This window comes from Aplidium turbinatum, chromosome 11 (genome assembly GCF_918807975.1).
Source record: "Aplidium turbinatum chromosome 11, kaAplTurb1.1, whole genome shotgun sequence".
Taxonomy (NCBI): Eukaryota; Metazoa; Chordata; class Ascidiacea; order Aplousobranchia; family Polyclinidae; genus Aplidium; species Aplidium turbinatum.
The window spans coordinates 8,259,486-8,285,800 of record NC_137482.1 but is presented as its reverse complement, the minus strand read 5'-3'; the positions used below and the strand labels follow the sequence as shown (position 1 = coordinate 8,285,800).

At 37.5% G+C, this 26,315-nt stretch overlaps 1 protein-coding gene across 1 annotated transcript; it reads left to right on the top strand.

Moving 5' to 3' along the window:
• Window positions 1-472: 472 nt before the first annotated feature.
• On the top strand, window positions 473-26,013 carry LOC145780151 (glutamate receptor 2-like). Its single transcript, XM_082591862.1, has 20 exons — window positions 473-542; window positions 1,821-1,880; window positions 7,938-8,120; window positions 9,161-9,275; window positions 11,276-11,403; window positions 11,961-12,139; window positions 12,648-12,701; window positions 13,565-13,659; window positions 13,846-14,071; window positions 14,599-14,820; window positions 16,737-16,943; window positions 17,235-17,371; window positions 18,031-18,143; window positions 18,597-18,725; window positions 19,347-19,534; window positions 20,511-20,621; window positions 20,783-20,919; window positions 23,772-23,886; window positions 24,730-24,883; window positions 25,426-26,013. Exons 1-20 carry the CDS (start codon window positions 473-475, stop codon window positions 25,524-25,526), a joined length of 2,724 nt encoding a protein of 907 aa, XP_082447988.1. The 3' UTR covers window positions 25,527-26,013.
• The last annotated feature ends 302 nt before the right edge of the window (window positions 26,014-26,315 follow it).

Here is a 26,315-nt window from a genome sequence, read left to right as displayed (position 1 = left end):
TTCGTCTGATCAACTTAGATATACCACAGTCCAATAGATTATACAAAGAGACAGCTTATAGGCCTACTTGCTCTCAGCTAATCACCTAAGTGACCTAAACCATAGATGACGTACTAAGCTATTTTAAACTAACTTACTAAACTATTTTAGTACGTCATCTATGCCTAAACTTCCCTTCCTCTAATCTCGTAACAGTCGCACGTAGTACAAAACGATACTGAACGTAACAATGGTTTCTATGACGAAACACTACAATTAACATAATTTAACCCTTTTCAACGCCGTGATCATCGCTGGGTGTGAGGCCTGGTGGGCTACGGCGCTCGAAAATCAATCAATCATTTTATTTTTCTTCATTAACGCGTCCGAGACGAAAAAGATACTAACTACAAAAATCGATATAGACCAAACGACTACCGGTTCGATACCTCTCAAGAGGATGCGATTGTGTCTTGGTAGGACACGTGATAGCATGCCTGAAAGTGGACACGAAGATTGGATTCTTTACTTTCCTGCTCGATTCATATCTTCAACCACCAGGTGTGAGCTTGGATACGACAAAGAAATAATAATTTGTATTCAAAGAAACAAATTGTTTACCTCGAAAGGCAAATCAAAAATAAATCAAGTTCATACATTTTTATCACAAGCATTTTTGCTACCTAAAGATGCCTCCTGGTAGTCTTGTTGTTAGTCAAGTTTACTTTTTATGCATAGGCTAGTTATGTAATTCAATTGAGTAGGTAGCCTATAAAAAAGCAGCCTACTATTTAAAAAGATAAACTACAAATTTAAGATAGTTTCGTGGTTCATAAAAATTAAAAACCTGTCCAGGTCATTCTACTTAAAATTTAAACAAAAGCTTCACTTTGAATATAACGGTTAATGAGGATTTGCAACAAGAATAAAATTTAAGTGCAAAATCAATAAGCTTCGAATTAAAGAAGTAGTCCATTGTGGTCTCAAGGGAACTGTAGAGTAGAAATTTACAAATCTTTCTCTATATTGGTTATTGATCGTTTTTGCTTGTTTTCTATTATTTTAAATGTGGATCTTCGGTTTTCACAGTCAGTCAAGTTGTCAATAAGACATTTTCATCAAGTTTTTGGCAGAGTTAGAAAAGGTGTAGCCTGTTGATAGAGTATCATACTCAAAAGGTGTGATGTAATTATAGTATTTCGGTGCAAAATGATTTGGAAATAAAATCTTTATTGAAATAACAGAATCAGAAAGCCTTTAAGCAGAGCGAGATTCTTGGTAGCCTGCTCGATACTGTGGTTATATTTTAGAGCAATATTTGGGCTCTTCACACTGATTGACCATGTAATTGAATTGACTAAGTGCACGAGTCCACTGATCGCACATGGAACAATTGCCACATGCTGACAGCTGGTATATTTTAACTTACAAGAGCTATTAAAATCTTATAAATGCTGTATTGTAAACGATTTTGAAGCATTAAACAGTTTAGCATATATCTTCTGCTTTTCAAAAGGACAAAGCTATAAATTTTTGGCAAATTTAATGTAAGAAAATTAATATAGCTCAACTCGAGTGACAACATTTTGATTTATCAAATAAAGTAAAAAATGAGCAACTTATCCGACACGAGAATTAATAGGAATCGCAACCAAGGCTACATGATGTAGGCCTAGGCCTAAATTGGCATTTAGTGTACAGAAGACTGTGTCAGATTAAAGCAGTTTTATAATGCTCGATTATGAAATAACCAATTAACGTGTTAACTTTAGGAAAAATGTTTTGTTTTACATTTATCTTAAATAAATTAATTGGCACGTTTATCGTACTGTTCTTGGCAGTTGTAGCATGTTGCTGTCAAAACACCAGCTCTGTACAAAGAACCTTGTCTGTGCCGATAGGTAGGCAGCCGTTTTCAATTGACATAAATCTGTATAAATGCCGTTGGTCTACAGCAGTGGTTCCCAACTCATGGGTCGCGACTAGAGATGTAAAAAAACATTTTTTTTTGTTTTTAAAAAAAACGAGCTCGTTTTTTTTTGTTTTTTATCGTTTTTTTTGTTTTTTATTCGTTTTTTTTGTTTTTTGTTTTTTTTGCCCATTTTGACATTAAATGTCACAATATGCAGCAATTAGGGTAAACTCATTGCAATAGCGTCTCTTTCAACAAAGAAACAGTCTCATAACTCGTATAACTTATTTCAAACCAGACTATATGTCTAGGATATTGTTTCATTGCAATTTTGTAGATCTCAAGTCTCAACACACGGGCCATAAAGATTTCTCATCGTCTCAAACAGTAGTAACAGTGTCCTATGGTTGGCACATCTCAAGTATTGTCTTTAATTTGGTTCAGCCAGTTGTTAAATGTAGTACCACACTCGTGTACAGTTTCGAAGCCACGTGGGATTTTGGTTAATGGGCATGTTAGGACCAGGTGGTCAGTGTCCTGTTTCTCTGCTTCTCAAAGGCACTTTTGACCAGCACACCACACCTTTTCCAGTACAATGTTAAGAGTTGTTCCAGTTGATGTACATTTGGTACAAACTTAATGAAAACCACACAAGCGGTTCTCGAGTTAGAAGTAAAGTAACCTTAGCCACTAGGTGGCTTCATAGATAAGGAGCAATAGAAAAATGGCAATATCTCAAGAACCGCTCGGTGGCCGGTCGATTGGTCGAAAGACATTTGGTCGACAGTCAATTGGTCGACAGACATTTGGTCGACAGGACGTTTGGTCGACAGACAATTGGTCGACAGACATTTGGTCGACAGGACATTTGGTCGACAAGACATTTGGTCGACAAGACATTTGGTCGACAGACATTTGGTCGACAAGACATTTGGTCGACAGACATTTGGTCGACAAGACATTTGGTCGACAAGACATTTGGTCGACAGGACATTTGGGTTAGAGTTAGGGTTAGTTTAGGGTTAAGGTTAGGGTTAGGGTTAGGATTAGGGTTAGAGTTAGGTTAGGGTTAGTTAACCCTAAAATGAATCGTTCTTTCGACCAAATGTCCTGTCGACCAAATGTCTTGTCGACCAAATGTCTTGTCGACCAAATGTCTGTCGACCAAACGTCCTGTCGACCAAATGTCTGTCGACCAAATGTCCTGTCGACCAAATGTCTGTCGACCAAATGTCCTGTCGACCAAATGTCTTGTCGACCAATTGTCTGTCGACCAAACGTCCTGTCGACCAAATGTCTGTCGACCAAATGACTGTCGACCAAATGTCTTTCGACCAATTGACCGGGTACCAACCGCTCAACATATTTGGATATTATAATTTTTTGCTCTACCCCCATGTTTTCTGGGTGGGCTATCTGTTTATGAACATTAAAACAAGTTTTGGCTACTACTTTTTGAGATAAAAAGAAATTAACCTCTTGTCGTTACGCACAGATAAAACCATGATGCGTAACTTAAAAAAAAAAAAAAAAATATTGGGTAGTAGGGGAAAGATTGATGAAAAGTTTGGCAAAAGCAGTGTAGTGCTAAAGTCGCAACTTTTAGCCCAAATCACATTTAAATGTAGTGAAAGATGGAAACATTTTGATGTTTTTTATTTTCCCTGAAGAGGTTCAATACTCCTTTGTGATGTCATAATCATGTTTGTTATCCCTTAATCACACCATTGTGCTGTCATAGACATGTTTAAAAGAAGTATGGTTGCACTTAACTTAATCCATCTAATTTGAACTAGTTTGCAGGACTTTGAGACTTTAGCACTTTTCTGTTTTTGCCAAACTTTTCGTCAATCTTTCCTCTACCCAATAAAAAAAAATTTAAAGTTATGCATCATGGTTTTATTGGTGCATAACGACAAGAGGTCAATTTTTTTTTATCTCAAAAAGTAGTTGGCCTTGTTCCCAAATAAAATAAGTTTTCATCTTTGATGTTTGTTTTGTATCTTTATCCTGCATTGCGGGAATATGGGTAAAACTTTATACTTGTCAGGAAAAGTATTATGAAGCATTTATTCACTATGTGGGAATACTGAGCAGTGCTAAAAAACTCCACTTTAAAGCGAAAATTTCTTCATTCAGGGTTGGTAGTTACTAGCAATAGTCAACATGGGTGGTGGGCATTTGAAAGGAACATTAACCTAAACCTTTTCTGACAAATGCACTTACTTTTGACAGCTAAAAATATCAGTGATAAGATCTCTTGCATTATGTCACAAATGATCTGCAAGAAGCATCAATGACGAAGTGTCTATAAGACCTTACAAGTTACAACACACGAAAAGAATACTTCTGTTTCAACATTTATAAAGCATATACATCGTTGTTAAGCTATCAGTTAAAAACATGTTTAAACAAGCTATTGGCAATAGCTTACATTAGTAAATTACCACAAACAAGGTAATGTGTGTTCTGAATACTGCCATCTTGCTTTTTCCAAAATTTCGTCAACCCATTGAGTGTGTACAAGAATAACCAGTACTGGTATACTAACATAGACTAACATCGTTGGCTAACTTCCATAAAAAAAAAAGAAATTAACTCATCTACATTATGTCATGTATCAAATTGCATTAATTTAATGTTTGTCAAGTCTACTGCCACAAACATGCCTGGGAATGAAGAAGAAAGCGAAACAACGTAGGACTATGCAAAAAAACATAGGCTATGCTGCTGCCAAGCACAAACACTTAGGAATTTTAGCACAACCATAAAACCATTTTTACTAGTTTAATGTTTTTCAAGAGCACTGTAATGAAACTAAGCTGCAAATTGTAAAAAATTTGCAACTTTTCCAGAAAAATATGAAAAAAAACAAAAAACGAGTGTTTTTTTGGCTCAAGTTTTTTTTGAAAAAAAACACGTTTTTTTTAAAAAAAAACGATTCGTTTTTTTTTGCATTTACATCTCTAGTCGCAAGTCGCGACCCAAAGTTGGGTCGCCTGATTATTTTTTTGGGTCGCTTGTTTTTCAGGCATATTGTATCTTGGGCGAAAAAAATAACAATAAAAAAAATTAAAACGTGAAGAGATCGATCACAAAAGTGACAAAACTGGAAAATATAGGCTAAACACAAGTCATGAAGCGTTTCATGTCGAGACATTGGAAAGCTTTGCAGCATGATCGTAGTGCAAGAAATTTTAACAGTTTTTATTATTGTTAAATCTAAACCCAACAAAAATTTCATTCTCAAATATAAAATAACTTGCCAAAATTACGGGATATACATTGTAACGTGCACTATATGTCACGAACGCTATGTCGGACAAACCATAACAAATTTTTCCACACGTTGGTTCACACATAGTCTGATTTGGTAAAACGCATCAAAGACAATTAGCCCCAAGTGCTGTATGGACTCATTGCTTTCTCCACAGAGGGACCTTTGCTGCTAAAAGCTGTCTCAAGAGCTGCACGGAGTATTGAATGATGTTGTGAACAGGGCCGGATTTAGCTGATGGGGGGCCCGGGGCACTTTTAGATCGGGAGGCCCCCGTGCGAAAAACCACCTCTATGTCTACAGTAGCATTAATCCAGCACTGCACCGCATTTTGCAGAAACTTCAAAGACTGAAACAAAAAAAAGAACACAAAATCACATTTTTTCCTCGTAGGGGGGCCCTTGAAAAGTCGGGGGGCCCGGGAACCTGCACCCTCTGCCTTCCCCCTAAATCCGGTCCTGGTTGTGAAGTGTGTAAACTTCATCAAAACAAGTCCACTAAATCGGGGTTTGTTTTCGTCTTTGTGCACTGACAGGGATTCTGATTATTATCAAGCATTGCTGCTGCACACAGAAGTGCGATGGTTGTCACGAGGTCGTGTCCCGAAGCGAGTTTGTAATTTGCGGGAGGAGATTGCTATCTTCCTGAGGCAACAGAACTGAGTGAGATTAGCCGAGAAGTTTTTGCAAGAAGATTTCAACGCAAAACTTGCTTACCTTGCCGATATATTTGACTCTCTGAATTCTCTAAATTTATCTATGCAAGGCAACGGTTTTACGGTGATTGATCGCGCCCCAAAAGTTTCTGCTTACTACAAAAAACTTATATTCTGGAAAAGTTATGTCACCAGATATGAGTACGATAATATGATATATTTCCTCAGCTAACGCAATATATTTGTGGCAAGGAAGTTGATATTAAGCAAACCATAATTGGACACCTGGGACAGTTTGACAAAAAGTTTGTGTACTACTATGGATAATCTCTAACACTTAATAGCCAAAATGATTGGATAATTGATCCATTTTTAGGAAAAGATCTGCCTCAACTTCCCATCCATGTTGCAGAACAGTTTATGAACATATCGACAAAAGCAGTAAATCGTATTTCTTTTGCGTCCTTCAAAGACAAATACCCCAAAGATTCTGCAAACATCCACTTTTGGGCTTTCATGTACAAAGTGTATCCCACAGTTTCAAAATTAGTGATTCAAAAACAGATTCCATTTGCAACAACTTGGCTTTGTGAGACTGGATTTAGCGCCATGTGTGTATTGAAAACTAAACAGCGAAATTGGCTGGAAGTTAAAGTTGACATGCGGCTATGCCTAAGCAAAATAACCCTTCGACTTCAAAAACTCACTGACAGCAAGCCAGCACAGCTATCTCATTAGTGATTTGATAAACATAGTATTTTAGGGAAGAGTTGCTGCTTTTGTAGTGCTGTTTGTTTGGAACGCAATCTTGTATGGTTTTTAAAATACTACGACAATTTGCTTGGGTCGCAAGATTTTACCAAACTGAATGTTTTTAAAAAATGGGTCGCCTTAAAAACGAGTTGGGAACCACTGGTCTACAGTACACATTGAAAACGCCTCCATTTTAACTAAGTTTTAAAATTAAAACAGTTTTCACAATAGTCTACTTCACAACAAAACCATAGCCTAACACAGCAGTGTTGGGAGAAGAGCGAATAGTTTAATGTTTGAAAGAAAGAGCTTGTTTAAAAATATAGCTATTGAATGAAGTCAAACATTTATGAAACGTCATTCAACATGTAATAAATGAAAACATTGTAAAGTTGTGCCCGCTTATTAACCCACTTCGAGGCCGGATGATTTTGGGCTTATGAAGCGTGAGGGTCTATTATGCGGGAAACGATTCTCTGTCACTCATAAATTCAGTAATTCCGGACCAAAATGGGCTCACTAAACGGGTAGACCGATTAACAAAGGGCTTAACAAGCAGAGACAAGCCTTACTGTAATAGCCTCGTATTAAAAACACATTTTTGTTCGGGAGGCAAGATAAAACAATTAGTCACTCTTTCCATTTCCAATCTATACAAATTTAATTATATTCATGTAATCGAGTCGTGTAGGACACTAAAAGCTGGATGACTCTGGTTTTAAGCGCATGCTTTGAGCTGTTTGAAATTTCATGAAATCACAATAGGCTGTGCAGTCTAAACATAGAAAGCACAGCTAGCGAAATTGCTTAATATCTGTGAAAGAACTTTGGGCAAACATTTACTTTGATTTATTCATAACATAGTCAATGACCATGCGCCTTCTGCATTTGAGATGATTGAAAAGTGACTCCAAATTTTATTTTATTTTTTGGTTTCCGAATCATTCTTTTTACAAGCACTATGCTATTAGCCTATTTGCGAAAAACAGCATTGACAAGATGTTTAGTTAAAGTCTGATATGGGCACAAGCAATCACATCCAGCTTTTGAACTTTGCATACACTGATCTTCCAACAAAGTCTTGTGGAATGACAAAAATATCTTCTTATGCACTTCAAGTATCCTAAAGCTTTTGGTTTCGTAAAATAAACACAATCCCACAGAAAATAGCGCAAGGTGAAAAATAGTATTTCACCATTCACATGACAACAAAAATAAGATATAGAAAGGAACCAAATTTTGAAGACATTTACATAAAAATGATGTTTTAAGTGTTGGCAGAGGCATAGCCTGTACAAAAGCAGAAGGCGCATTGCGTATTGACAATTAGTTTTCAACAATGTGTTTATATTGAATTACAGGAGCTATTTTACCAGAAGGCAACCCAGTGGCCAATGTTGTGTTCAAATTGGCATTGCGCAATCACAACGCACAAGTTGCAACGCTGACGTCATCCATTGATGACGCAATGCAACCGTTTTTACAGTTCCGGGTTTTCCTGCAAACTTCACAAGTCGACAACAATTTTGTGATGATACAAGAATGTAAGCATTTGCCGTTTTCTTATTTATTTAAAGTTTGCAGTTTATTTTTGTAATTTGAACAAATGTCCGCTTGCATGCGTATTTTCCTGCTGCATGACTGGTGTGAATGTAAATACCTTTTGACAATCTCGCAAAGGTTGAAGCAGGTTGTGAAGGTTACTTTGATGACATATTGCGACTGGGCAAGACGATTTGCTTGAAGGTGGACACGAAAACTGTTTTTTTGTTTTTTGTTTTTTTGCAAACTTAATCTAAAATTTTCACTTCCAGTTATCAACCTAGGGTCAGTATATTTTTATTTTCCCCAATAAAGGAAAATGAAATAAATAGTGTTAATTTTTTATGAACATCGCCCTTAGTGATCGACTGCATCAAGGATATGACTTACAAAAACTTTAATTATTGGTTCTGTATCGTCTCTGTGATTGGAAACGGCCGATAGATTCTGGAGATTTTGCAAGAAGTTTTCTAAATTGAAAAACTTTTTATGTCAAATCTATAGATCAACTAATTTACGGCATGACAAGAAAACATCCACTTTATTAGATCCTCTCATAACTTAATGCAAATATTGTGTTGGAAGTAGGTTAATAAACGAAAAACCTTGTACAAGATTAAGGAAACAAGAATCAATAAAAAAATTGGATTACCAATAGACCTACGTCCTTGCAAGGGCCTATTTCCATGTAGTTTAAAAATAAGTGAAGTATTTTTTTACGTATCCAAACAAATAAAGCAGGCAACGTTGTCCAGCTGGGTCCAACACAGCAAAATTTGTCATCTTTACATTGATTTAACGTCTGCACACGTTGAATCAATGTAAAAATGAAGCATTCTGCCGTCAGGGGTGTATCGTGTGAGAATTAAACACTCTGTCTCGCATTATTGCCCGCAACATTACTTGCGTCATTATAGTCAGGTAGAGTGGCACATTGGCGTATTAAAGGTATGATCAAGAGTTATTGTTCAATAAATTTTGCAATAATATGTGCGTACATTTTTCACCAAATTTCGGGATATTGATAGAATTTTGGTTACAGTTTGCAATCAGATATCCCTCCGAACTCATTCAATTATTGGATATTGGGATAGGCTCACAGTCGGAAATTTGTTTGACCACGCCAGAGCATTCAAAATTCCATGGATTACGCCCAGGTTAAACGACATTTAATTTATTTATGATAATGTTTGTTTTGGCGATTACTTTTTATGAAAACATTAACTACAGCATAAGTAGGTTTTAGAACTTTGTAATGAAATTTCACGTACCGGTAACCTACTTTGAAATGCAACAAACTTTTATATATATTCAATATAATTCGACTATTATGCAAATGATGACTCAATAAACTCAGGTTTGATCTTAACTTTGAAAATAATGTCACCGTCGTCGTCGTGTGAGCCTATGGGGAAGAGGGTCTATCCTTTTACCAACCCAGACTCACGATGTTCCCGGACGCAAGTTTCGAAAAGGTACCATTAAAAAATCTCCTTCGAACTTTGTTTGGTAATTACGGAAGAAAAAAGAGCAACAACAGTGGTGGGAATCAAACCCACGTCAAGGAAATGGCTACCACCGCCCCGACCCTCTACGCCAAGTCAACTAGTGGCAAATCGATGAGTTAATTTAGTTATTGTTTGCCTTTTTCTTTTCTTGCTCAAAGGGGATTTTTTAATGGTACCTTTTAGAAAGTTGTTTCCCGGACTATACTTGAAGGCTACTAGAGAGCAGCCAGTGTTTGGTTTCATCATCCAAGACGCGCAGACCTTCCACTTCCTTAGCTGGCTTGAAGATGGTACAATCATTGATGATGTGATCTGCGGTCTGACTCTCGGCACCACATTCACAGGAGGAGGAGGCCATTCCCCGTTGTTGCATAAAGGAAAAGCGCGACGGTCGTACGAAGACGGAAGACGGTTGACACCTATCTTTGTAGTGTCAGGCCGATGGGGCGTGTATTGGCGTCGGAGATGAACGAATGGAGTCTGGTGGTACTTGACTTCCATTCAGAATTCCATAGAAAGGAAGTCAGCTTTCCGATTGTGTAGGTGGAAAGCTGGATGCCTTGCGGTCCATTGTCTTGTAGACCAGGTTTTGTACTAGCTGAGAAGCAATGGCATTTGCAGAAACGGGGCACTGGCAAAGGGAGTTTGCTGAGCGCCCAGTAAGATTGTTGATGATGCTTCATGCTTTGCGGGTCGAGTGTGAGAAGTCAATGGTTTGGACGGCTTCGTTTCATCGCTCAAGCTTCTTTGCGTCCAGCCGCTCAAGTAATCTGGTGGCGGCGGTGTTAAAAGCAGTACCAGGTGTGGCGTTTAAGTACGAGCGATAGAGAGCCTCACACTCAGAGTCCCAGCATGATTTATAGCTACTGTAGGTCGACGGCCACGTGCTGGTATTGTGGCCTTTGCCGAAGTTATTATGATATTGCAGAAGTCCTGGTATGCCTCGTCTACGCTGCATGCTTCAGGTAATGATAACTTTACAGTAGACTCATTGGTCAAAAGGCTTTATTGATTCCAATCGGCTTTTTTGAAGTTCCATCGTTTCACTGGTGAATTCGGGACAGGAGACACAAGTAACGGGGTGATGATGACGGACGGCCGGTGTTGGGACCGCAGAAACTTCTCAAGCACACGTCTGTCTGGAAGAGAGCTGTCGACACTCGCGAAGGCGAAGTCAGGGATCGTCCATGTTCTCCAACGACCGAGGAGGAAACTGGCTAGTTCCTTTGAGTTAAATAGGAGGGCAAGATGGTTTGTAGATGTAGAGGCCAAGTCAACCAGCACTTCTTGGTTGCTGCTTGTGTTATAGCCCCAGTCGGTGTGCTGGCAGTTGAAGTCGCCAGCGTAGAGACTGGGGGAGAGAAACGTTGAAAGGGATGATGACAACATTCGGCATGGTGGGGGCTTGTGTATGTTGAGCTGCAGAATGGTGGGGCTTCTGAACTTATCAATTGCCCCTTGCAGCTGTGTCGTCCGGGTGGAGGCTTTTTATTGGACAATTTCATTTCTCATCTGCTTATGTGCAGATGGTACTCACAGGATGGGGCACTTTTCGTCCATCCCATCAATCAGGGACAGGGTATTATATTTTTTTCAAATGTGCTACAACCGAATTTGAAATGGCAGCATAATTCATCATCTGTTTTCAGTCTCCCAACTTCTTTAGTCAAGTCGCCGTTTCTCGTTTCCTTGCATCCTCAAATAGGAAATCTTTTTCCTTTTTTCATCTTGAAAAATCGGTGGAAAAAGTTCACATATATTTATGATATAGAAGGAGGTTAGTGCTAAATTTTCCAGGATTGAAAACTTTCTTAATTTGTTGTTAAATTATTCGCCACTGTGAAGGCACCTTCTTCAGTATCTTGTTCAAAAACAATTCCATGCAAATATAACACTGAACAAGCAGCCTTCACGGTGGCGAAAGCTTTATATATAAATTATGCACGTCTCAAAGGGTAGTCGGCTAACGCGCAAAGATTACACAAGCTTGTGACTTGGTAAGATATTTGATGAAATATTCTTGACTATGGACACCGGTGTTGTCTTCCTTGCTTCCGGCCACTAATCTAAATGTCCACAATCATACAAAACGTTCCTTGCCAAGACAACTTTGTTTTGTGCTAAGCTTTATAACATTGATCTTCTATTTAAGAAATAAAAACAAAAAATGTTTTGAAACGTTTAGAAAAACAATCACAGCCGAAAAGCAGTTTTTTTACATTAATTAAACGTCGACAGACCTTGAATCATTGTAAAAAAGACTGACTTGCTGGTTAAGTATCAAGGTTGGTTGCATTCAATACTGTGGTTGCGTTAACTTTATATCTTTTGCAGTGCATTTGTCCGGTTTAGACCTCTACGAGTTTGGCTTGAAAAACAAAGTGGAAGTCTTGATTAGAAAGTTATCTGGAAAGGCCAATGTTTTTCCCGTTTTAAAAGATGTTTTTTATAACAACGAACATAACGTGATCATAGACGTTTCTCTTGAACGTTCTTTGGATATTTTAAATCAAGTGGGTGCACTGAAAATATAAATCCTTTTTTATTAACGTTTAAAATCACTGAACATTTTAATGCCAGTTACAGAAAAAAATGACATCCTTTAGGCTACTTGAAGTGTAGATTTTTGTTACCACCAATTTTCAGAGACATTATCAGTTTATACAGAGTCTTACTCGGGTTTGGTGTTGGGTCAAATTGGGGTAGACCGTTTAAGTTTATAGCAGACAATTGGACTTAAGTTCCAAACCAACATGAGGCTACTTTAAGTTATAGAACTTTGTAAGTTTTGCATTGTTTTGCAGATTGCTAAATGGGCCTGCTTGCCTTACCAATTTGATTAAATTTGAAAATTAAACTTTCAAGCCCATTTTGAAGTTTAAATATTGGGTTCGTTTACAACTAAGTTGGACCTACAGAAGCTTTCATTTCAGACGATAATGGACAAAGCTTGAAAAACAGTGGTACACTGCAATTTTAAATTGCGCAGTAATCAGTATTTTACTCTTTTTTAACAAACAGATCAAGGCAATGGAGATGATGACATCTGAGTTTCATTATGTTTTTACAGACTTGGTAAGAGGTTTTCGCTTTCTTTTTGTTGCAGGCGACGAGCTACCGTAGAATAATTTAAAACAAACCGTTCTTAATGCATATTACAACTTGATGTCTTGAGACTCTTGAACCACTTTTCAACACACAATAAGATTCTTATCAAAAACTCCAAGCCCTACAACTCATCAGAAAAAGTGCTACAACTTAAGGTCGCATCGCTTTTCTAAGGCATGCTTGTACCTGAGAGTAAAGACATTTTGATTGAATTTTTAAAACCTAGAAATTATGCTTAGAACGTTGAGAGACAATGGGAGTATTAGGGGAGTTTGTTGACAGCTCGATATTTAAAGATTGCATCAGCTGTAGTAATGCAAAGCCATATGACAACAATACAACATTGTAGCCGGGGTCGACAGCAATGTCTAACTTAAAACCCAAATTGGAGACCTTTAACTTTCCTGTAGAAAATGTTTCCCTTTAATTAAGCACATTGTCATTTTTCTCTCGTCTGTGAGCCATGTTGTTTTGAAAGGGAATATTGTTAAGTGTTATAGTATCATGGAAAAAATCATTTTCTGTATTGTTGGCAGGTGGCAACTAAGCCGAAATTAACCCACCCTCTAAAACTGTATTAATCGAAACGTTGCTGTGATATTTGACTTTGTGGAAATAAACATTTGGAAATACGGTAGGCTACTCGATTGGCGTTAAATTCCAGAAAACCACCTTCAATAGAATCAATAACAAACTTGGTCACGCAGAACCTCTTACATTAATTTCGGATTGGATTACAACATAATGTACAAGTTAAATAAAAAACAAACATGATTTTGAAATTTGTTGAAATCTTAAATTGCATTAACATAAGTTGTATGACATTCTAGAATTTAATCAATCAAGACCTAGGTATTTTTGGACAAGGGGCTGGTAACTTGACCCTCTTGAGTCTCATCAACAAGAATGCAAACAAGTATCCAGGGTTTATGAGAGAAATCGAAGATGTTTCCCCCAATGGTGCGGCAGATTTTATGGTAAGTCCAGGTACTGCAAGTTAGATAAATGGTACGATTTCTTTTGTATATTATGATGCACTGTAATTAAAATATTCAACTTTCAACATTTCATGCCACACGCTTCAAAACTCTTCAAGATTTATTATCGTGAGACGTTATTGTGACAAGTGTATAGTCTACTGTATTGTTGTGCAGACCGACTCCGCTTTGCTTTACGACGCTTTCACAGCTATGGCTATTGGAATGAGAAACCTGAATGGAAAGTCGTTCCAGCTCGGAGTTGAAGACGAAGCTGGACGTCAAGACTCAGTGGGATGCAACAGCATTCCTGTCATCCCGTTGAGAAACGGACTGCAAATTAGCCGAGCTATTAAACAAGTAGATGCGATAATTTTATTCATTTAACTATTTATTGGGAGTCTGTATTTTTATAAACGAGTTCAAATCAAAAATTAATATTCGTGTCCACTTTCAAACACGCCATGAAGTGGATAAAAAGCAAGGCTCTGTGAATTGGAGTCGAACAGAAACCTTTGGCATGTGGGCCAGCTGATCTTACCACACGACTGCACAGCCAACAGTTATCCTCCGAAAGAGCACAAAAAGAATTCTTTCTGTCTTTCACATTAGTAAATGTTTTAGGAATCTTCTCTGAATTTTAGTTGATTTGTGTTTGAGAAGCATTAAGTTAATATCTACAAAGTTTTCAAACACGAGTTGGCTAAACTACGCGCTAAATGGTCAAAGTGAGTTACAAAGCTTTTTTTAATTAGGTTTTCTATTATAATGTTTGCATTGCAACAAAGCTGAGTCATCAAAAAATCAAATATAAGTCAAATATAATTATCAAATATTTTTTTTTGCATAAACAATTAGCTCAATTTATATTGATGTAAAATATTCAGGTCCAATTCAGTGGCTTGTCGGGAAACGTGCAGTTCAACCAAGACGGAAAGCGAACGAATTATTCCGTTGATATCTACTCCCTCGTGAAGGGTAAAATGGAAAAAGTGGGAAGATGGAAAGATGGTTTAGGAGAAATTGGAAGACTGGTCTTCAATACCAGTGATGGTCATAAAGACTTTTCCATCGCTACAAATCAAACTATCATAATCACCACTCTTCTTGTATGTAAATATGACATTCTAGCTATAAAGTTTAGGCCTATGTATAATAAATTCTATTTTTTTAAACAACTCTTACTTGAAATCAACTCACTGAAATAGACAGTTTAATGCGTATAATATTGAATAAGAATAAGCATGTCCACCAATCAAATTTACGTTTTAAACCTCTTTCGCGCCTAGAGTATTTTTGCACTTTAATCGAATAACTCAAGCGGTTCTGCCGGGCTTTTTTGCAGGGTTCGAATTCTGATGCAATCTTCTAGATTCTAGAACCTACAAACTTCCTCACTTTCAATTTTTGTCCCCAATGACCTTAATGTTTCTCATCTAGCGACAGTCATTTTGAAAGCGGTCAATAAATTTATACATAAATTGTTGCAAAACAAAACTGTATGTCAGGCCTAAGACTGAGCGCCATTTTGAAATATTGCCGGGCTTTTCGAATTAAACCGCTTATTGTTTTAAATGAGTGTTTATTATTATTATAAAACGTTTATTTCAGATCTTGCGATCCATGTCAAGCGAAGAAAATAACTCAACAAATTCACTTGCATGCAAAATGCACTATAGACAAAAGCAGAGGTGGGCATCGGCTACTAGAAAAGTAGCACACTCCCGCTACATTAAAAATCTCTAAAAATAATTCTTTTTTTCTACTTTAACTTGGAAAGTAGCGGAAGTTCGACTGAAACAGATCTCTCGTCTCTCCGATACCTTGGAAAAAAGTAGCGTTACTATTGCAGCCGCTAATTTCACAAAAATTTGACGTCGTTGTTGTTACCAAAAAAGTAGCGAACAAGTAGCGGCGCTACGAAATTAGCGAGCTACTGCCCACCTCTGGACATATAGGCTATGCCAGCATAAACAAGTAGACACACATTCAGAATACTTACGAGATACATTGCTTGTTTGTAGTGTTCATGAAACGATGATAATAAGAAACAATCCGACTTCATGAGTGACGAAATTAAACTATCAGCTGAGATTTCGCAGCGTTTGATAAACGCAAAAAGAGCCTTATCAAGGCCTCAAATGTAGTTATACGACAAGAGATTTGAAGCTCACTGATGTTGATGTGACGAGGCAGCCGTAATGCTGGGCGCGAAAGAGTTAAAGAAATGTTAAGCACTGGATTTATCTCAGTTAATTACCCAAAATTGCTCCAGATGGAGTAACAGGACAATGCAAAATGCAGACTATATTTTGCAAACAAACCATAGTCAAATGGAAATTTTCTGTTATCTGAAAAGCAGTGTTCTTCAATGTCTTTTGCCTCACGCCCAGGGCTTAGCCTTTATGTTTATGAAAAAGGAGAAAGAACTGGCTTTGTGTGTGGAAATAACAGTTTGTTAATTAATATAATTGCAGTAAGCATTTTTGATGGCTTAGTAAAATATTTGTGGCTTTTACTAGTGTTGCAACAAAACAGTGAGTATGTGATCAATCCAGCGGAGATTATATTAATTACTCATTAATTCTGTGTTGCTCTGTGACAAATCCCTAATGTACAGTCGGATACGACCGCCTAGCTACACTGTGCTTGATCAAAGATTAGTAATCTAAGAGTACTTTAGTGGCAGTTTTTGGCAGTAGCTTTGACAGAAGGGTCCAACTACTTTGTCGTGTAGCATGAGAACTTCGTGAAAACGCCTCGTATTTTTGCTAATTCATTTTTGTTTAGAGGCTGCTCCTGCTTTTTGGTTGTAAAGCTTAAATTACTTTGGTTGACGATTTTACTAATTTTTCGTAAGCTATTTGCCCTCTCTTGGGGTAGTTTTTTCAAGAGGTGTATGTTGTCGAAAGGGGGGACAAGGTCTAGCCTTACATTATAGATAATTATCCTATGAACGATCCTGGTGCAAAGCACTTTGCAAGTCATGTGCTGTAGTAGAATAAAACAACTTTGCTTTCATTAGGAAGAACCTTACATGATGTTGAAAGAAAATGCAGATTTGGTTTTCGGAAACGATCGTTATTATGGATTTTGTGTTGACCTCCTGGAAGCCATTGCAAAGATTTTTCCACTAAAGTATCAAATCAAACTTGTTGGCGATGGTAATTACGGTTCCAAAAGTGAAGTGACTGGAAAATGGAATGGAATGATTGGAGAAGTCAAATATCACGTCGGTACCTTCACCTTGCTTGTCACTTTTTCACAATTTTATTGCATATTATTTCACAAACAGCAAAATGTGCTTTTAGCTAAGGAGTGCGTAAAAATTTAATTGTGAAAAAACAGCACATCACAAGACGTCATCTACATAAATATGAATACTTTTATGCCGTATATCCATATTTATCAAGAGTATAGCAACCGATTTCATTTATTTAAAACAAAACTTTTTTTCAGTCAAGAAAGTTGGCAAAATTCCTGATATCTGTTGTTAGTAGGCTAAACATGTTCTCCGTTGTAGAAAGCGGACATGGCGGTGGCCCCTTTGACGATCACATCAGCAAGAGAGGCAGTGGTGGTATTTACCAAACCATTCATGTCGTTGGGCATCAGTATCATGATTAAGAAGCCGGGTAAACAAGTTCCCAGTATTTTCAGGTTTGTACAAATCCATTTTGCTCCAGCACTTTAAAGCTGTTTAATATTAAGAGGATTCATTCTTCTTTACTTGTAAAAACCACCTCGAAAACTCAATTCTGGCAGGTAGCGTCTTTGAGCCTTGCCTACATATTGGAAGTGGCAAAATGAACGGTGTGAAGTTTCCGCTTGTTGTTCAAATGTTATAAAGTATATACAGTAAAGTAGAACGTTTTTTGGAATGTATTCCGCTTACTAGATTAAGCTCAACGCAGTATTGTTTTTGCTGTGTTATTCGAGCATACAGTCAGAAAGGTCAATCATCCTTGTCACGGTGTTCTTGGTGCGTTAATCAAGAGTAGCCTACACTCCACCAGTTGAACTATAATTGCTTGGTCTTGTCATCCATTTCGTTCGTAGCGTTGGGTACTCAGCTACTGAGCCTTTGGGACAGCTTTATGAATGAAAACTTTGCGTCGCTGTAATGTTGTTTTGATTCATTTTCAGTGAAGTTTAAAGTAACTTTAATTTCTTTAAATTATAAGGTAGCTAACTTTTTTAAAACTTCTATCTAACAAAAAAGAAAATGTTGTTTTTACAGTATAAAGTGAATATTCTTTAAGTTGTTATCGCAGATATGATCTTTTGACAGTTTGTAATAGCTCAAACATTCCGTACAGCTTTCTGGAGCCCTTATCATATGAGATTTGGATCTGCATCCTGTTTGCATACGTCGGAGTCAGTGTGGTTCTGTATCTCGTTTCTAAGTTTAGCCCTTACGAATATCATAAAGGTAAATGATTAGCAGAAAGTAACATGATTGGACAAAAAGTAAATCTGTTGTTTTCGACAAAGCCTCAAAAGACGTAATGTGGCATTCTGCTCACTTAATTTTACGCTTTGGGGAAAACTGAAATGACAGCTTTTGAGTACAGCAGCAGTACTTTTAATTTGACTCAATATGCTTTCTGATAGAAAGCAAAGTGTAGTGTTGTAATCTACAGAAACGCTTTGAAGTAGAAACAACTATAGGCTTACTTAGGCAAGTCACTGAAGCAAATAATAGGTTATCGATTAATAGACCAGTTTTCCCCAAAGCAAGCTTACTAGGCCTAATTAGAAAACAGAATTCAATTCATGTGCAAAATGTCCTCAGAAAATAAAATCATTCAAAGCCGCAATAACCCTGATATCTAAACTAAAGTTGGTGAGTCATCACTCACCCGCAGCTTGTTGCACTTTTTAGGCAGTATTTCAGGAGCGAAAAGCAACGACGAAGACCCTTCAGTTGATTTCACAATTCTCAACAGCTTGTGGTTTTCCATTGGATCTTTTGTGCAGCAAGGCTGTGACGTCTCCCCAAAATCAATTTCAGGTAAATTCACTAATTCTTTCTGATAATTCTATTTTTAGTCTTGTCTTTGCTCTTTAATCTTTATACTTAAATATCTTTCTATCCGTTTTTCTTTGTTTCGCTTTTCTTATTTTATGAGTGGTCACGTTTCTGTTGGATATGCAATATTTGCATCATTTTTATGTTCAAGATGTTTCTTTTTAAAGTATTTGGAATATTTTTATACTTTTAATAAAATGGTTTATTGACCAAATTGCCTCCAAACTGATGATGTTATTCTTATTCTTCACTTTATCTCAGTTTTGACGCCGTTTCCTGGTGTTGGCATTTTTCGTGAGTACTTGCATTGATTCTGGCTATTTGTATTTGTAGCCTACCCCTTCGAGCTTTTTTCCATCTACCAAAACACTCTTTTTTATTTTTTGCTGCCTTGATACATGTTATTATTGTCGTTCTCTTGTTTATTCTCTTTTAATCTTACTTTCCTTCCTGGTTCAGTTCCTCAAGTAGTTCTTGCAACGTGTCTTCTGACTGCAAAGAAAATGATGCCATTTATGATTGACATTGTCAGAAATGACCGATGGTGAACTTAAACGTTCAAGGCTTTTAAGCAATACCTTTACAAAGTTTATACTATTTCAGGAAGACTTGTTGGAGGTGTGTGGTGGTTCTTTACCCTCATCATTATATCGTCCTACACTGCTAACTTGGCTGCTTTCCTAACAGTAGACAGAATGGAATCACCCATATCAGGAGCTGAAGATCTTGTAAAGCAAAACACAATAAAATATGGAACTTTAAAATCTGGTTCCACTGCAAACTTTTTCAAGGTAACTTGTAGGCTACTTTTAACTCTCAGAATGACAAAAGTAAATATAAACAGGATGTTTTTGTGTCAATCAGTGATGTCTTCAAATAATCCAAAATGTAAAGATACGTACATATTTGGAGAGAAAATGTTTCGCATCCTTGGAAAATAATTCCACTTATTCGTCTTTATTGTGCAGAAATTAGGGCATTGATAAGGGAGTTCAGTACCCTAATAATATTTATAAACTTAGATTGTACAGTAAGTATGTTACTGTAGAACCTAGACTGGCTAGGATCCAGCGGGAGTTAATCTGATCCTGGCTGTCGTATTTCGGGAAGAAAGGCCAACACTTGACGTTATAAATCATCATCAAACTCTTTGTGACCTCCTATTGAGACTGTGACCAATGGTCAAAATGGCCGGCTTAAAATCGATGTGACGTATTGGGAATCAGCTATATCATTATCTCTGCAGCTGTAGAAAGAACTAAATAATTGGTCAATTAACAGCAGTTGTTATAGAACAGCAGAAGTCGGTTCAGAAACCCTGATGCTATAGTTTATGCACTGAGACTACAGAAACCAATGGCAAACTACTGCAAAGCAACTTGCCAGGAAAATTATGAATCGACAATGTAAACGACAGCAATCAGCACTCGTAAACACAACAATTACCGTAAAGGAGAGTTTAATTTCTAGACAAAGGAGCTTGCTCTGTAGGACACATGACGTGCTCTAGGTAATGATAGGCCGGCAAACAGCTGCTATAAGCAACATAAATTTATCTACGCAGCATGTTGGGCACCTAGTCCTAGATAAGGAAAAATTATGAGTAGAAAAAATATTATGAACGATTCAATGAAATGAAAACTAAGTATCAGTTTTATTGTATGGTTAAGAAGGTGCGAGAAACACAATTTTATTGTTTGGTGGCCAACACTTAAAAAGTGCATATGTGACTTTTATTGATGATAATATTGTTTCTTCGTTTGCAAGCAATCTCCACTGTCAACCTACGAGAAGATGTGGAGCTTCATGACCACTCAACATCCTTCTGTCTTTGTCAATTCAAACAAAGAAGGGATAGATAAAGTTCGCAACAGCGATGTGAGCATGTTTGACCCTAACAAACAATAAATCTTAAAGCTCCATTCTACTGTATAAACTCTATAAACTCCTCAAACTCTTAAAAATACTTTAAAAAGGATGTTGAAACACGCTACGAAAAAGATAAGTTGAAATAATTCCTTACAAATTTTAATTTCAAGGGAAAGTATGCATTTCTGATGGAATCCAGCTTAAACGAGTACATGGAGCAACGGAAACCTTGCAATACCATGAAAGTGGGGCCAAACATTGACGCAAAAGGATATGGCTTTGCCCTTCGAAAAGGATCTCCTTTATTGTGAGTGCGGTGCCGGTATAGTTAATAGACATTGGCTCATAACCTTTAAATAAACTCTGGGATTAATGTTTTTCTATAAATTCGAAGCATTTTGCGTCGAGAAAAACTTAACTGAATAGAATTTATTTTCGATTAAATGGTGCCTACTGGACATTCTGCTTTTATTCTGGTTCCGTGGATCACCAATCAAAGATTGCTACACAAAACTGTGTTGAGTAGCTGCTGAAGAACAGACAGGTTTCTTTTTGGATAGAAGAAAAAGTCGTTTACGATGTGATCTGTGGTCTGTTCCTCAAACTTAGAACATCACATTGTTTTAGACGCAAATCACACCACATGAAAACTCACAGCATCAGACAATTAACCCATTTACGGCCGGTGTCCTTTTAAAAGGACATCGTTTTGAATGCATCAGTATTGCATCATCTTATTTTGATTGAATCATTTTGGACTTGCTAGTAGTTGTTTAGGGTCTGTTTTGGAAGGTGTTGATAAATATTTGCGAACAACGTACTTTTTCTGAATTTTGTGAAAGTTTGAAAATTGTTGAAAAATGAGAAGAGCCGGATGAAGTGAAGTGAGAAGGAACATGCATGTTTTACTGCCTATTGGTAATAGATATGAATTATGTTTCTTCATAGTTTGACACTTTATAATATTGTGCTTCCTACTACACTCTAACTTGTGTAAGGTTTTGCTTCTTTTATTTGTTTATTTTGCTTTATATTTATTGTTGCTTTTTAAAAGGACACCGGCCACATGGCCACATTTTTTTGCTTGTTTGTAACACTGTCAAAGAATATTGAACATCGTGTAAAAGCAGCACATTGCGCCTATGGAAGACTTTACCATCGTGTTTTCAACAACCATGCTATATCTATCCGCACAAAATTATGATCCTCCGGGCAGTCGTTCTATCCACTCTTCTCTATGCTTGTGAAACCTGGACATTATACCGCCGTGACATCAAACGTCTTGAAAATTTTCAGCAAAGGAAAGAAACTGGGTCAAATGCTAGGCACTCGTTGGGACGATTGTCTCACCAAAGATGCATTCCTTGATCGCGCTAGGTTGCCCAGTTCAGAAGCCACCATATTGCAACATTGCCTTCGCTGGACAGGACATGTCATGAGAGGGACAACGAGGAAGGACAACTAGAGACAGGAAACCTTCCCCGGAAGACCAAAAATGAGATACAAAGATCAGCTGAAAGTCTCCCTCAACCATGCAAACATTGATCTGGATTCATGGGAAAACCTTCTTAGTGACAGATTAGCCTACTCTGGAGAAAAAGATCTAAGGAAGGCACGGAAGTTTTCAAAAAAAAGGATACAAAAAGCCCAAGAAAAACGAACACTAGAAAAGCTAAAACTACCACGTCCCTCCCTCCATACAATCCATACCCCCCATACAATGTGACTTTTGCCTACGTCTTTTCCATCATAGATTGGCCTCCAAAGCCATATATGACATCACCATCCAAAGCCAAATTCGATTTGATGACGAAACCAATGCTCGGTCACGAGCTGGAGCCGACGACTGTCAGTGGGGTATCGCTATGGTTTGTGCCGCCCGCGGCGGACCATGATTTTGCACCCCTGAACGCGTGAAGTAGGAACAAGCAAATAGAATTCGAGCCAAATCCGTTTCAAAAAATATTTTTACTATGCTTTTTTCGTTTAGGTTTAAAAATATTCTGCCGCTACAAGCTTCCTACCGGGGGGGGGGACTGCCTAATGGGGGGGGCACCTTCCCACTAGCTACGCCGATGGTTATCGTGAATATAATATGTTCAATTGTTCATACAATAACTTTGAAACGTCCTTCAAAAAAGATCTGACAAATTTCTACCGAAACAAACACCTTCTTATGTTAAGGTATCGCGAGATTTACATTTGACTATGTGGCCGGTGTCCTTTTAAAAGGCAAACAAAAAAATGCATCAAAAAAGCAAAAATCGTCAAATTTTTTTAAACTAATTCAAAAGTTATGGCAATACAACTTTGTGGCTGAAATATTTCCTAAAAAGAGCAATGGGAACTTGTGGCGGCTTTTAATGGGTTAACACGCATGCATGCTTCCTTTGCATTCAAATACATATGACGTGATATCAGACTCAATCATCGTAGCGTGCGATTAGTTACCTCCTTCTAGAAGACTTGGGTTTAATCCTAGGTCAGGTTATTCCGCCAACAAAAATGTTAGCAATCGAGTTCTTCTTTATTGCATATAGTAATTAGAGAGATGATTACAAGCTAACATTGTAAACACTGTAAAGAAAGAAAGGTTCTTCACGGCTATCAGCACAAGGCTAAGCACTCACTAGCCTATAGTACAGCGAGCAGTTGCGATTTGCTAACCAGTGTAGATTCGCTAACGGTGTAGTTTCCACGCAAGAACTAGTAAAGAATTAGCTTTCACGCAAAAATTGTGGCAAGAATTAGTGGTGCGATACTGACGAGCCCAGGCCCATGGGCAAAACACGGTGTCTATTGCTACAATTGGCTGCCGAGAAACATTGAAAACACTGTGTGGTCTCGATCACCATACGAAAGACAGTCGATGAAGTGCCTCAACTGATATAAACAGATCATATTCAATTGTGACTTTTATCATTGATTCTAATCAGGTCACTTTCTAATCCCCGGTTATTCTGTGTCATGAATCTTAAGAATTAAAAAATACTCTGAACCACAACGTCTTGTTGATGGAGAGATGCATTTCAACAGTTCATGGTGTTTCAACAAAACACATAACAGCAAACCATTTAGAAATGGATTGGATAACTAAGAAAATCAAATTTAATCAATGAAATAAGGCGAGTCAAATTTCAACTTGCTTTTGATTTGCAGCGACAACGTAAACCTCGCAATTTTGAAGCTTCGCGAGCAAGGTGCTCTACAGAAGATGAAAAATTACTGGTGGTTCGAAAAAAGTGAATGCGGTCCGAGTGCTGCTTCTGGGCCGGTATGTTTGTTACACTGTAGACTACTATTCCCTCAATATTGTGAGCTATCCATGATTCCACTTATTAGGTATTCACTTTTTTAAAACGTTTTAAATGTACACCAACGATCATTTTAAATATCGTTTCTATATATAATTGAATTAGAGTTTTACTTCTAAGTGCGTAATTTTCAAAAAGGTAAATGTTCGCTGATCTGTGGATTTTAACCAATTTTTATTTAATTCACAGTTTTTTTCCTTTTAAAAATGAAATTAAACTGCTGAGTAGGCTAACCGATATGACTGAAGACTTCCTTATCACAATGCAATACTTTAATAACTTGCAAATCCAGTTAAACGCAAAGATCAAGCTCTGTCTGATGTTATGCTCAAAGATAAACACTTCATCATAATTGAAGTTTTGATCGTTTAGAGGAGTAGCCTACTTTCCTTTTTAAATTTAATTTACCCATCTTTTCACCATTAGCTGCTCATTTTCTTCCGCAAATATTCCTATAGGACTACTTTGCAGCACACAGTACAGTTCAGCAATCCATAGCTCTAAGAAAGGCCGTTGACATTTTTCTCTGGAGTAACGTACTGTTCATAATCATGAGAAATTAAGGGCTATGGTCGAAGGAACGCCATTCCGCAATCGACACACAGACACTTCTCTATAATCAGTGAGTCACAGTGATTGCTCGTGATTATTCATAAGCATCCGAGCCAAAAATAACCAGTAAAGTGACCAAGGAATTTTGCCTTTGGCTCTGGTGCTGGTAGGTCTGAAATTGATTCCAGGTTGGAAAAACAAGTGAAAAGTAATTCACTTTAAGCGTAACATTTCTGTAATTTTACTTTCAGGCTAAAACACCAGCTTTAGGCTTGAGCAACGTCGCCGGAGTGTTTTACATTTTAATTGCGGGGATAACTCTTGCAGTACTTTTTGCCATAATTGAGTTTGCCTACCACACTACCGTTTTGAGCAGAAAAGCAAAGGAATTGAAGAAAACACGCAGTAAGTAATTGTTAAAAAAAATGAAAGCGATTCCCATGTTGGAATCCAAGCGTCGGGGCACGATTCCAAACAAGCTTGAAAAAAGCTGTAAGCGAACTTGTAGTTTCTTAACTTTTTATCAGTTGATAGACAAACAGAGTCAGGGAACAATACATAACAGTAGTTTATTTTATTTTGAGTTCAGATCTAGAAAGTTTCTGGTTTTGAATGTTTATCCTCGGACTGACTATTCTTTGATAGGTCATTCCTGGTAGTTCCGCATACTTGTAGAGGCTTTTAACGCAGGGCCGGTTACCTAGATTGGCAGAGTAAAGTTTTCCGATTGTGGAAGTGTTGTTGCCAGGGAATTATTCTATTCATTAGCTGCCGTTGAATGGAGAGCAGTCCTTAGAATGCGTTGCTCAAGTGCACGCGCTAGTAACATTCCCACCTGTCTGGGTGTTAACGCTGGTAAGCATTGTAAGAGAAGTGAAGATAAGGCCGGTATTGTGTTACATGACAGATGCAGTGTTGTTGACTTTACCACATGTTATATATTTCAGATGGTCATGCTGGAAAGCTTGACAAAAAAGGAAACACGTCGAAGTACGATACGCAACGGTTTACATTACCGCAAGGTGGCGACAATGAGTCAATGAGTTAGCAATGATGGAATTGAACAAGCATGAGTGATCCACAACATGATTACAACAAAATGACGTGAAAAACAATTAAAACTATCTGCTATTACCACTTAAAACTTTTTAGTGAGTTTATTTGACTGTTCCTTATACCATTTTATTCTTTGTCAAAATTGTAGTTTCAGTGTTGACGAAATCTTAATTTGTATTGTTGTGCTTGACAAAAGGCGACGTGAATAGAAAACTGAACATGCCGTTTTAATTTCGTGCTTCGTTTTCACGCAACATCTAGAAATTTGATTTATTTACAATTGTACGTTGAGTGTGTGATTCTTGTAGACCGATCTGATTGCTAATCAAATCAAAAGAAACGAACCAACGAAGTCTTCTCTTTCCAAGACAAAAGGGGCTGGGAAATTTTTTGCAATTGTCAATTGGTTGAGGCGGAGAAAGTTTGTTTTTGTCCCACCCCAATGTGGTTCGGCCATACAACGGGTAACCGATATGTTGTTAACCACTTTTCCGAACAGACTTCACGTGTGTTTTGTTCTCTCACTTCCAAAATAGACTCGGTAACATGATATTGTTTTGTGTACTAGGCGTTGTGGCCATTCATTCGAGAGGTACGGTATGCGTAATGATTAAGCAGAGCAAAGAAGGTTTTTGATTCTCTACTCTTTCACTACAAAAAGATCTGGGCTTTTTTAACCTACAACTTGTGTGTTTATGTCCATCTACTCCAAGAGAACGTTAATTTTATGTAGGATACTGTGGCTGTTCTTCCGAACAGCTTTCCATTGTCCAGATCGGAT

Excerpts from the sequence above, each read along its gene's own strand:
- LOC145780151 (XM_082591862.1), top strand. The coding sequence starts at position 473 with ATGCCTGAAAGTGGACACGAAGATTGGATTCTTTACTTTCCTGCTCGA. Across the intron at positions 8,121-9,160 it reads TTTTGTGATGATACAAGAAT|TTTGCAATCAGATATCCCTC; the intron begins GTAAGCATTTGC and ends TTTTGGTTACAG. Across the intron at positions 23,887-24,729 it reads CGAGTGCTGCTTCTGGGCCG|GCTAAAACACCAGCTTTAGG; the intron begins GTATGTTTGTTA and ends TTTTACTTTCAG.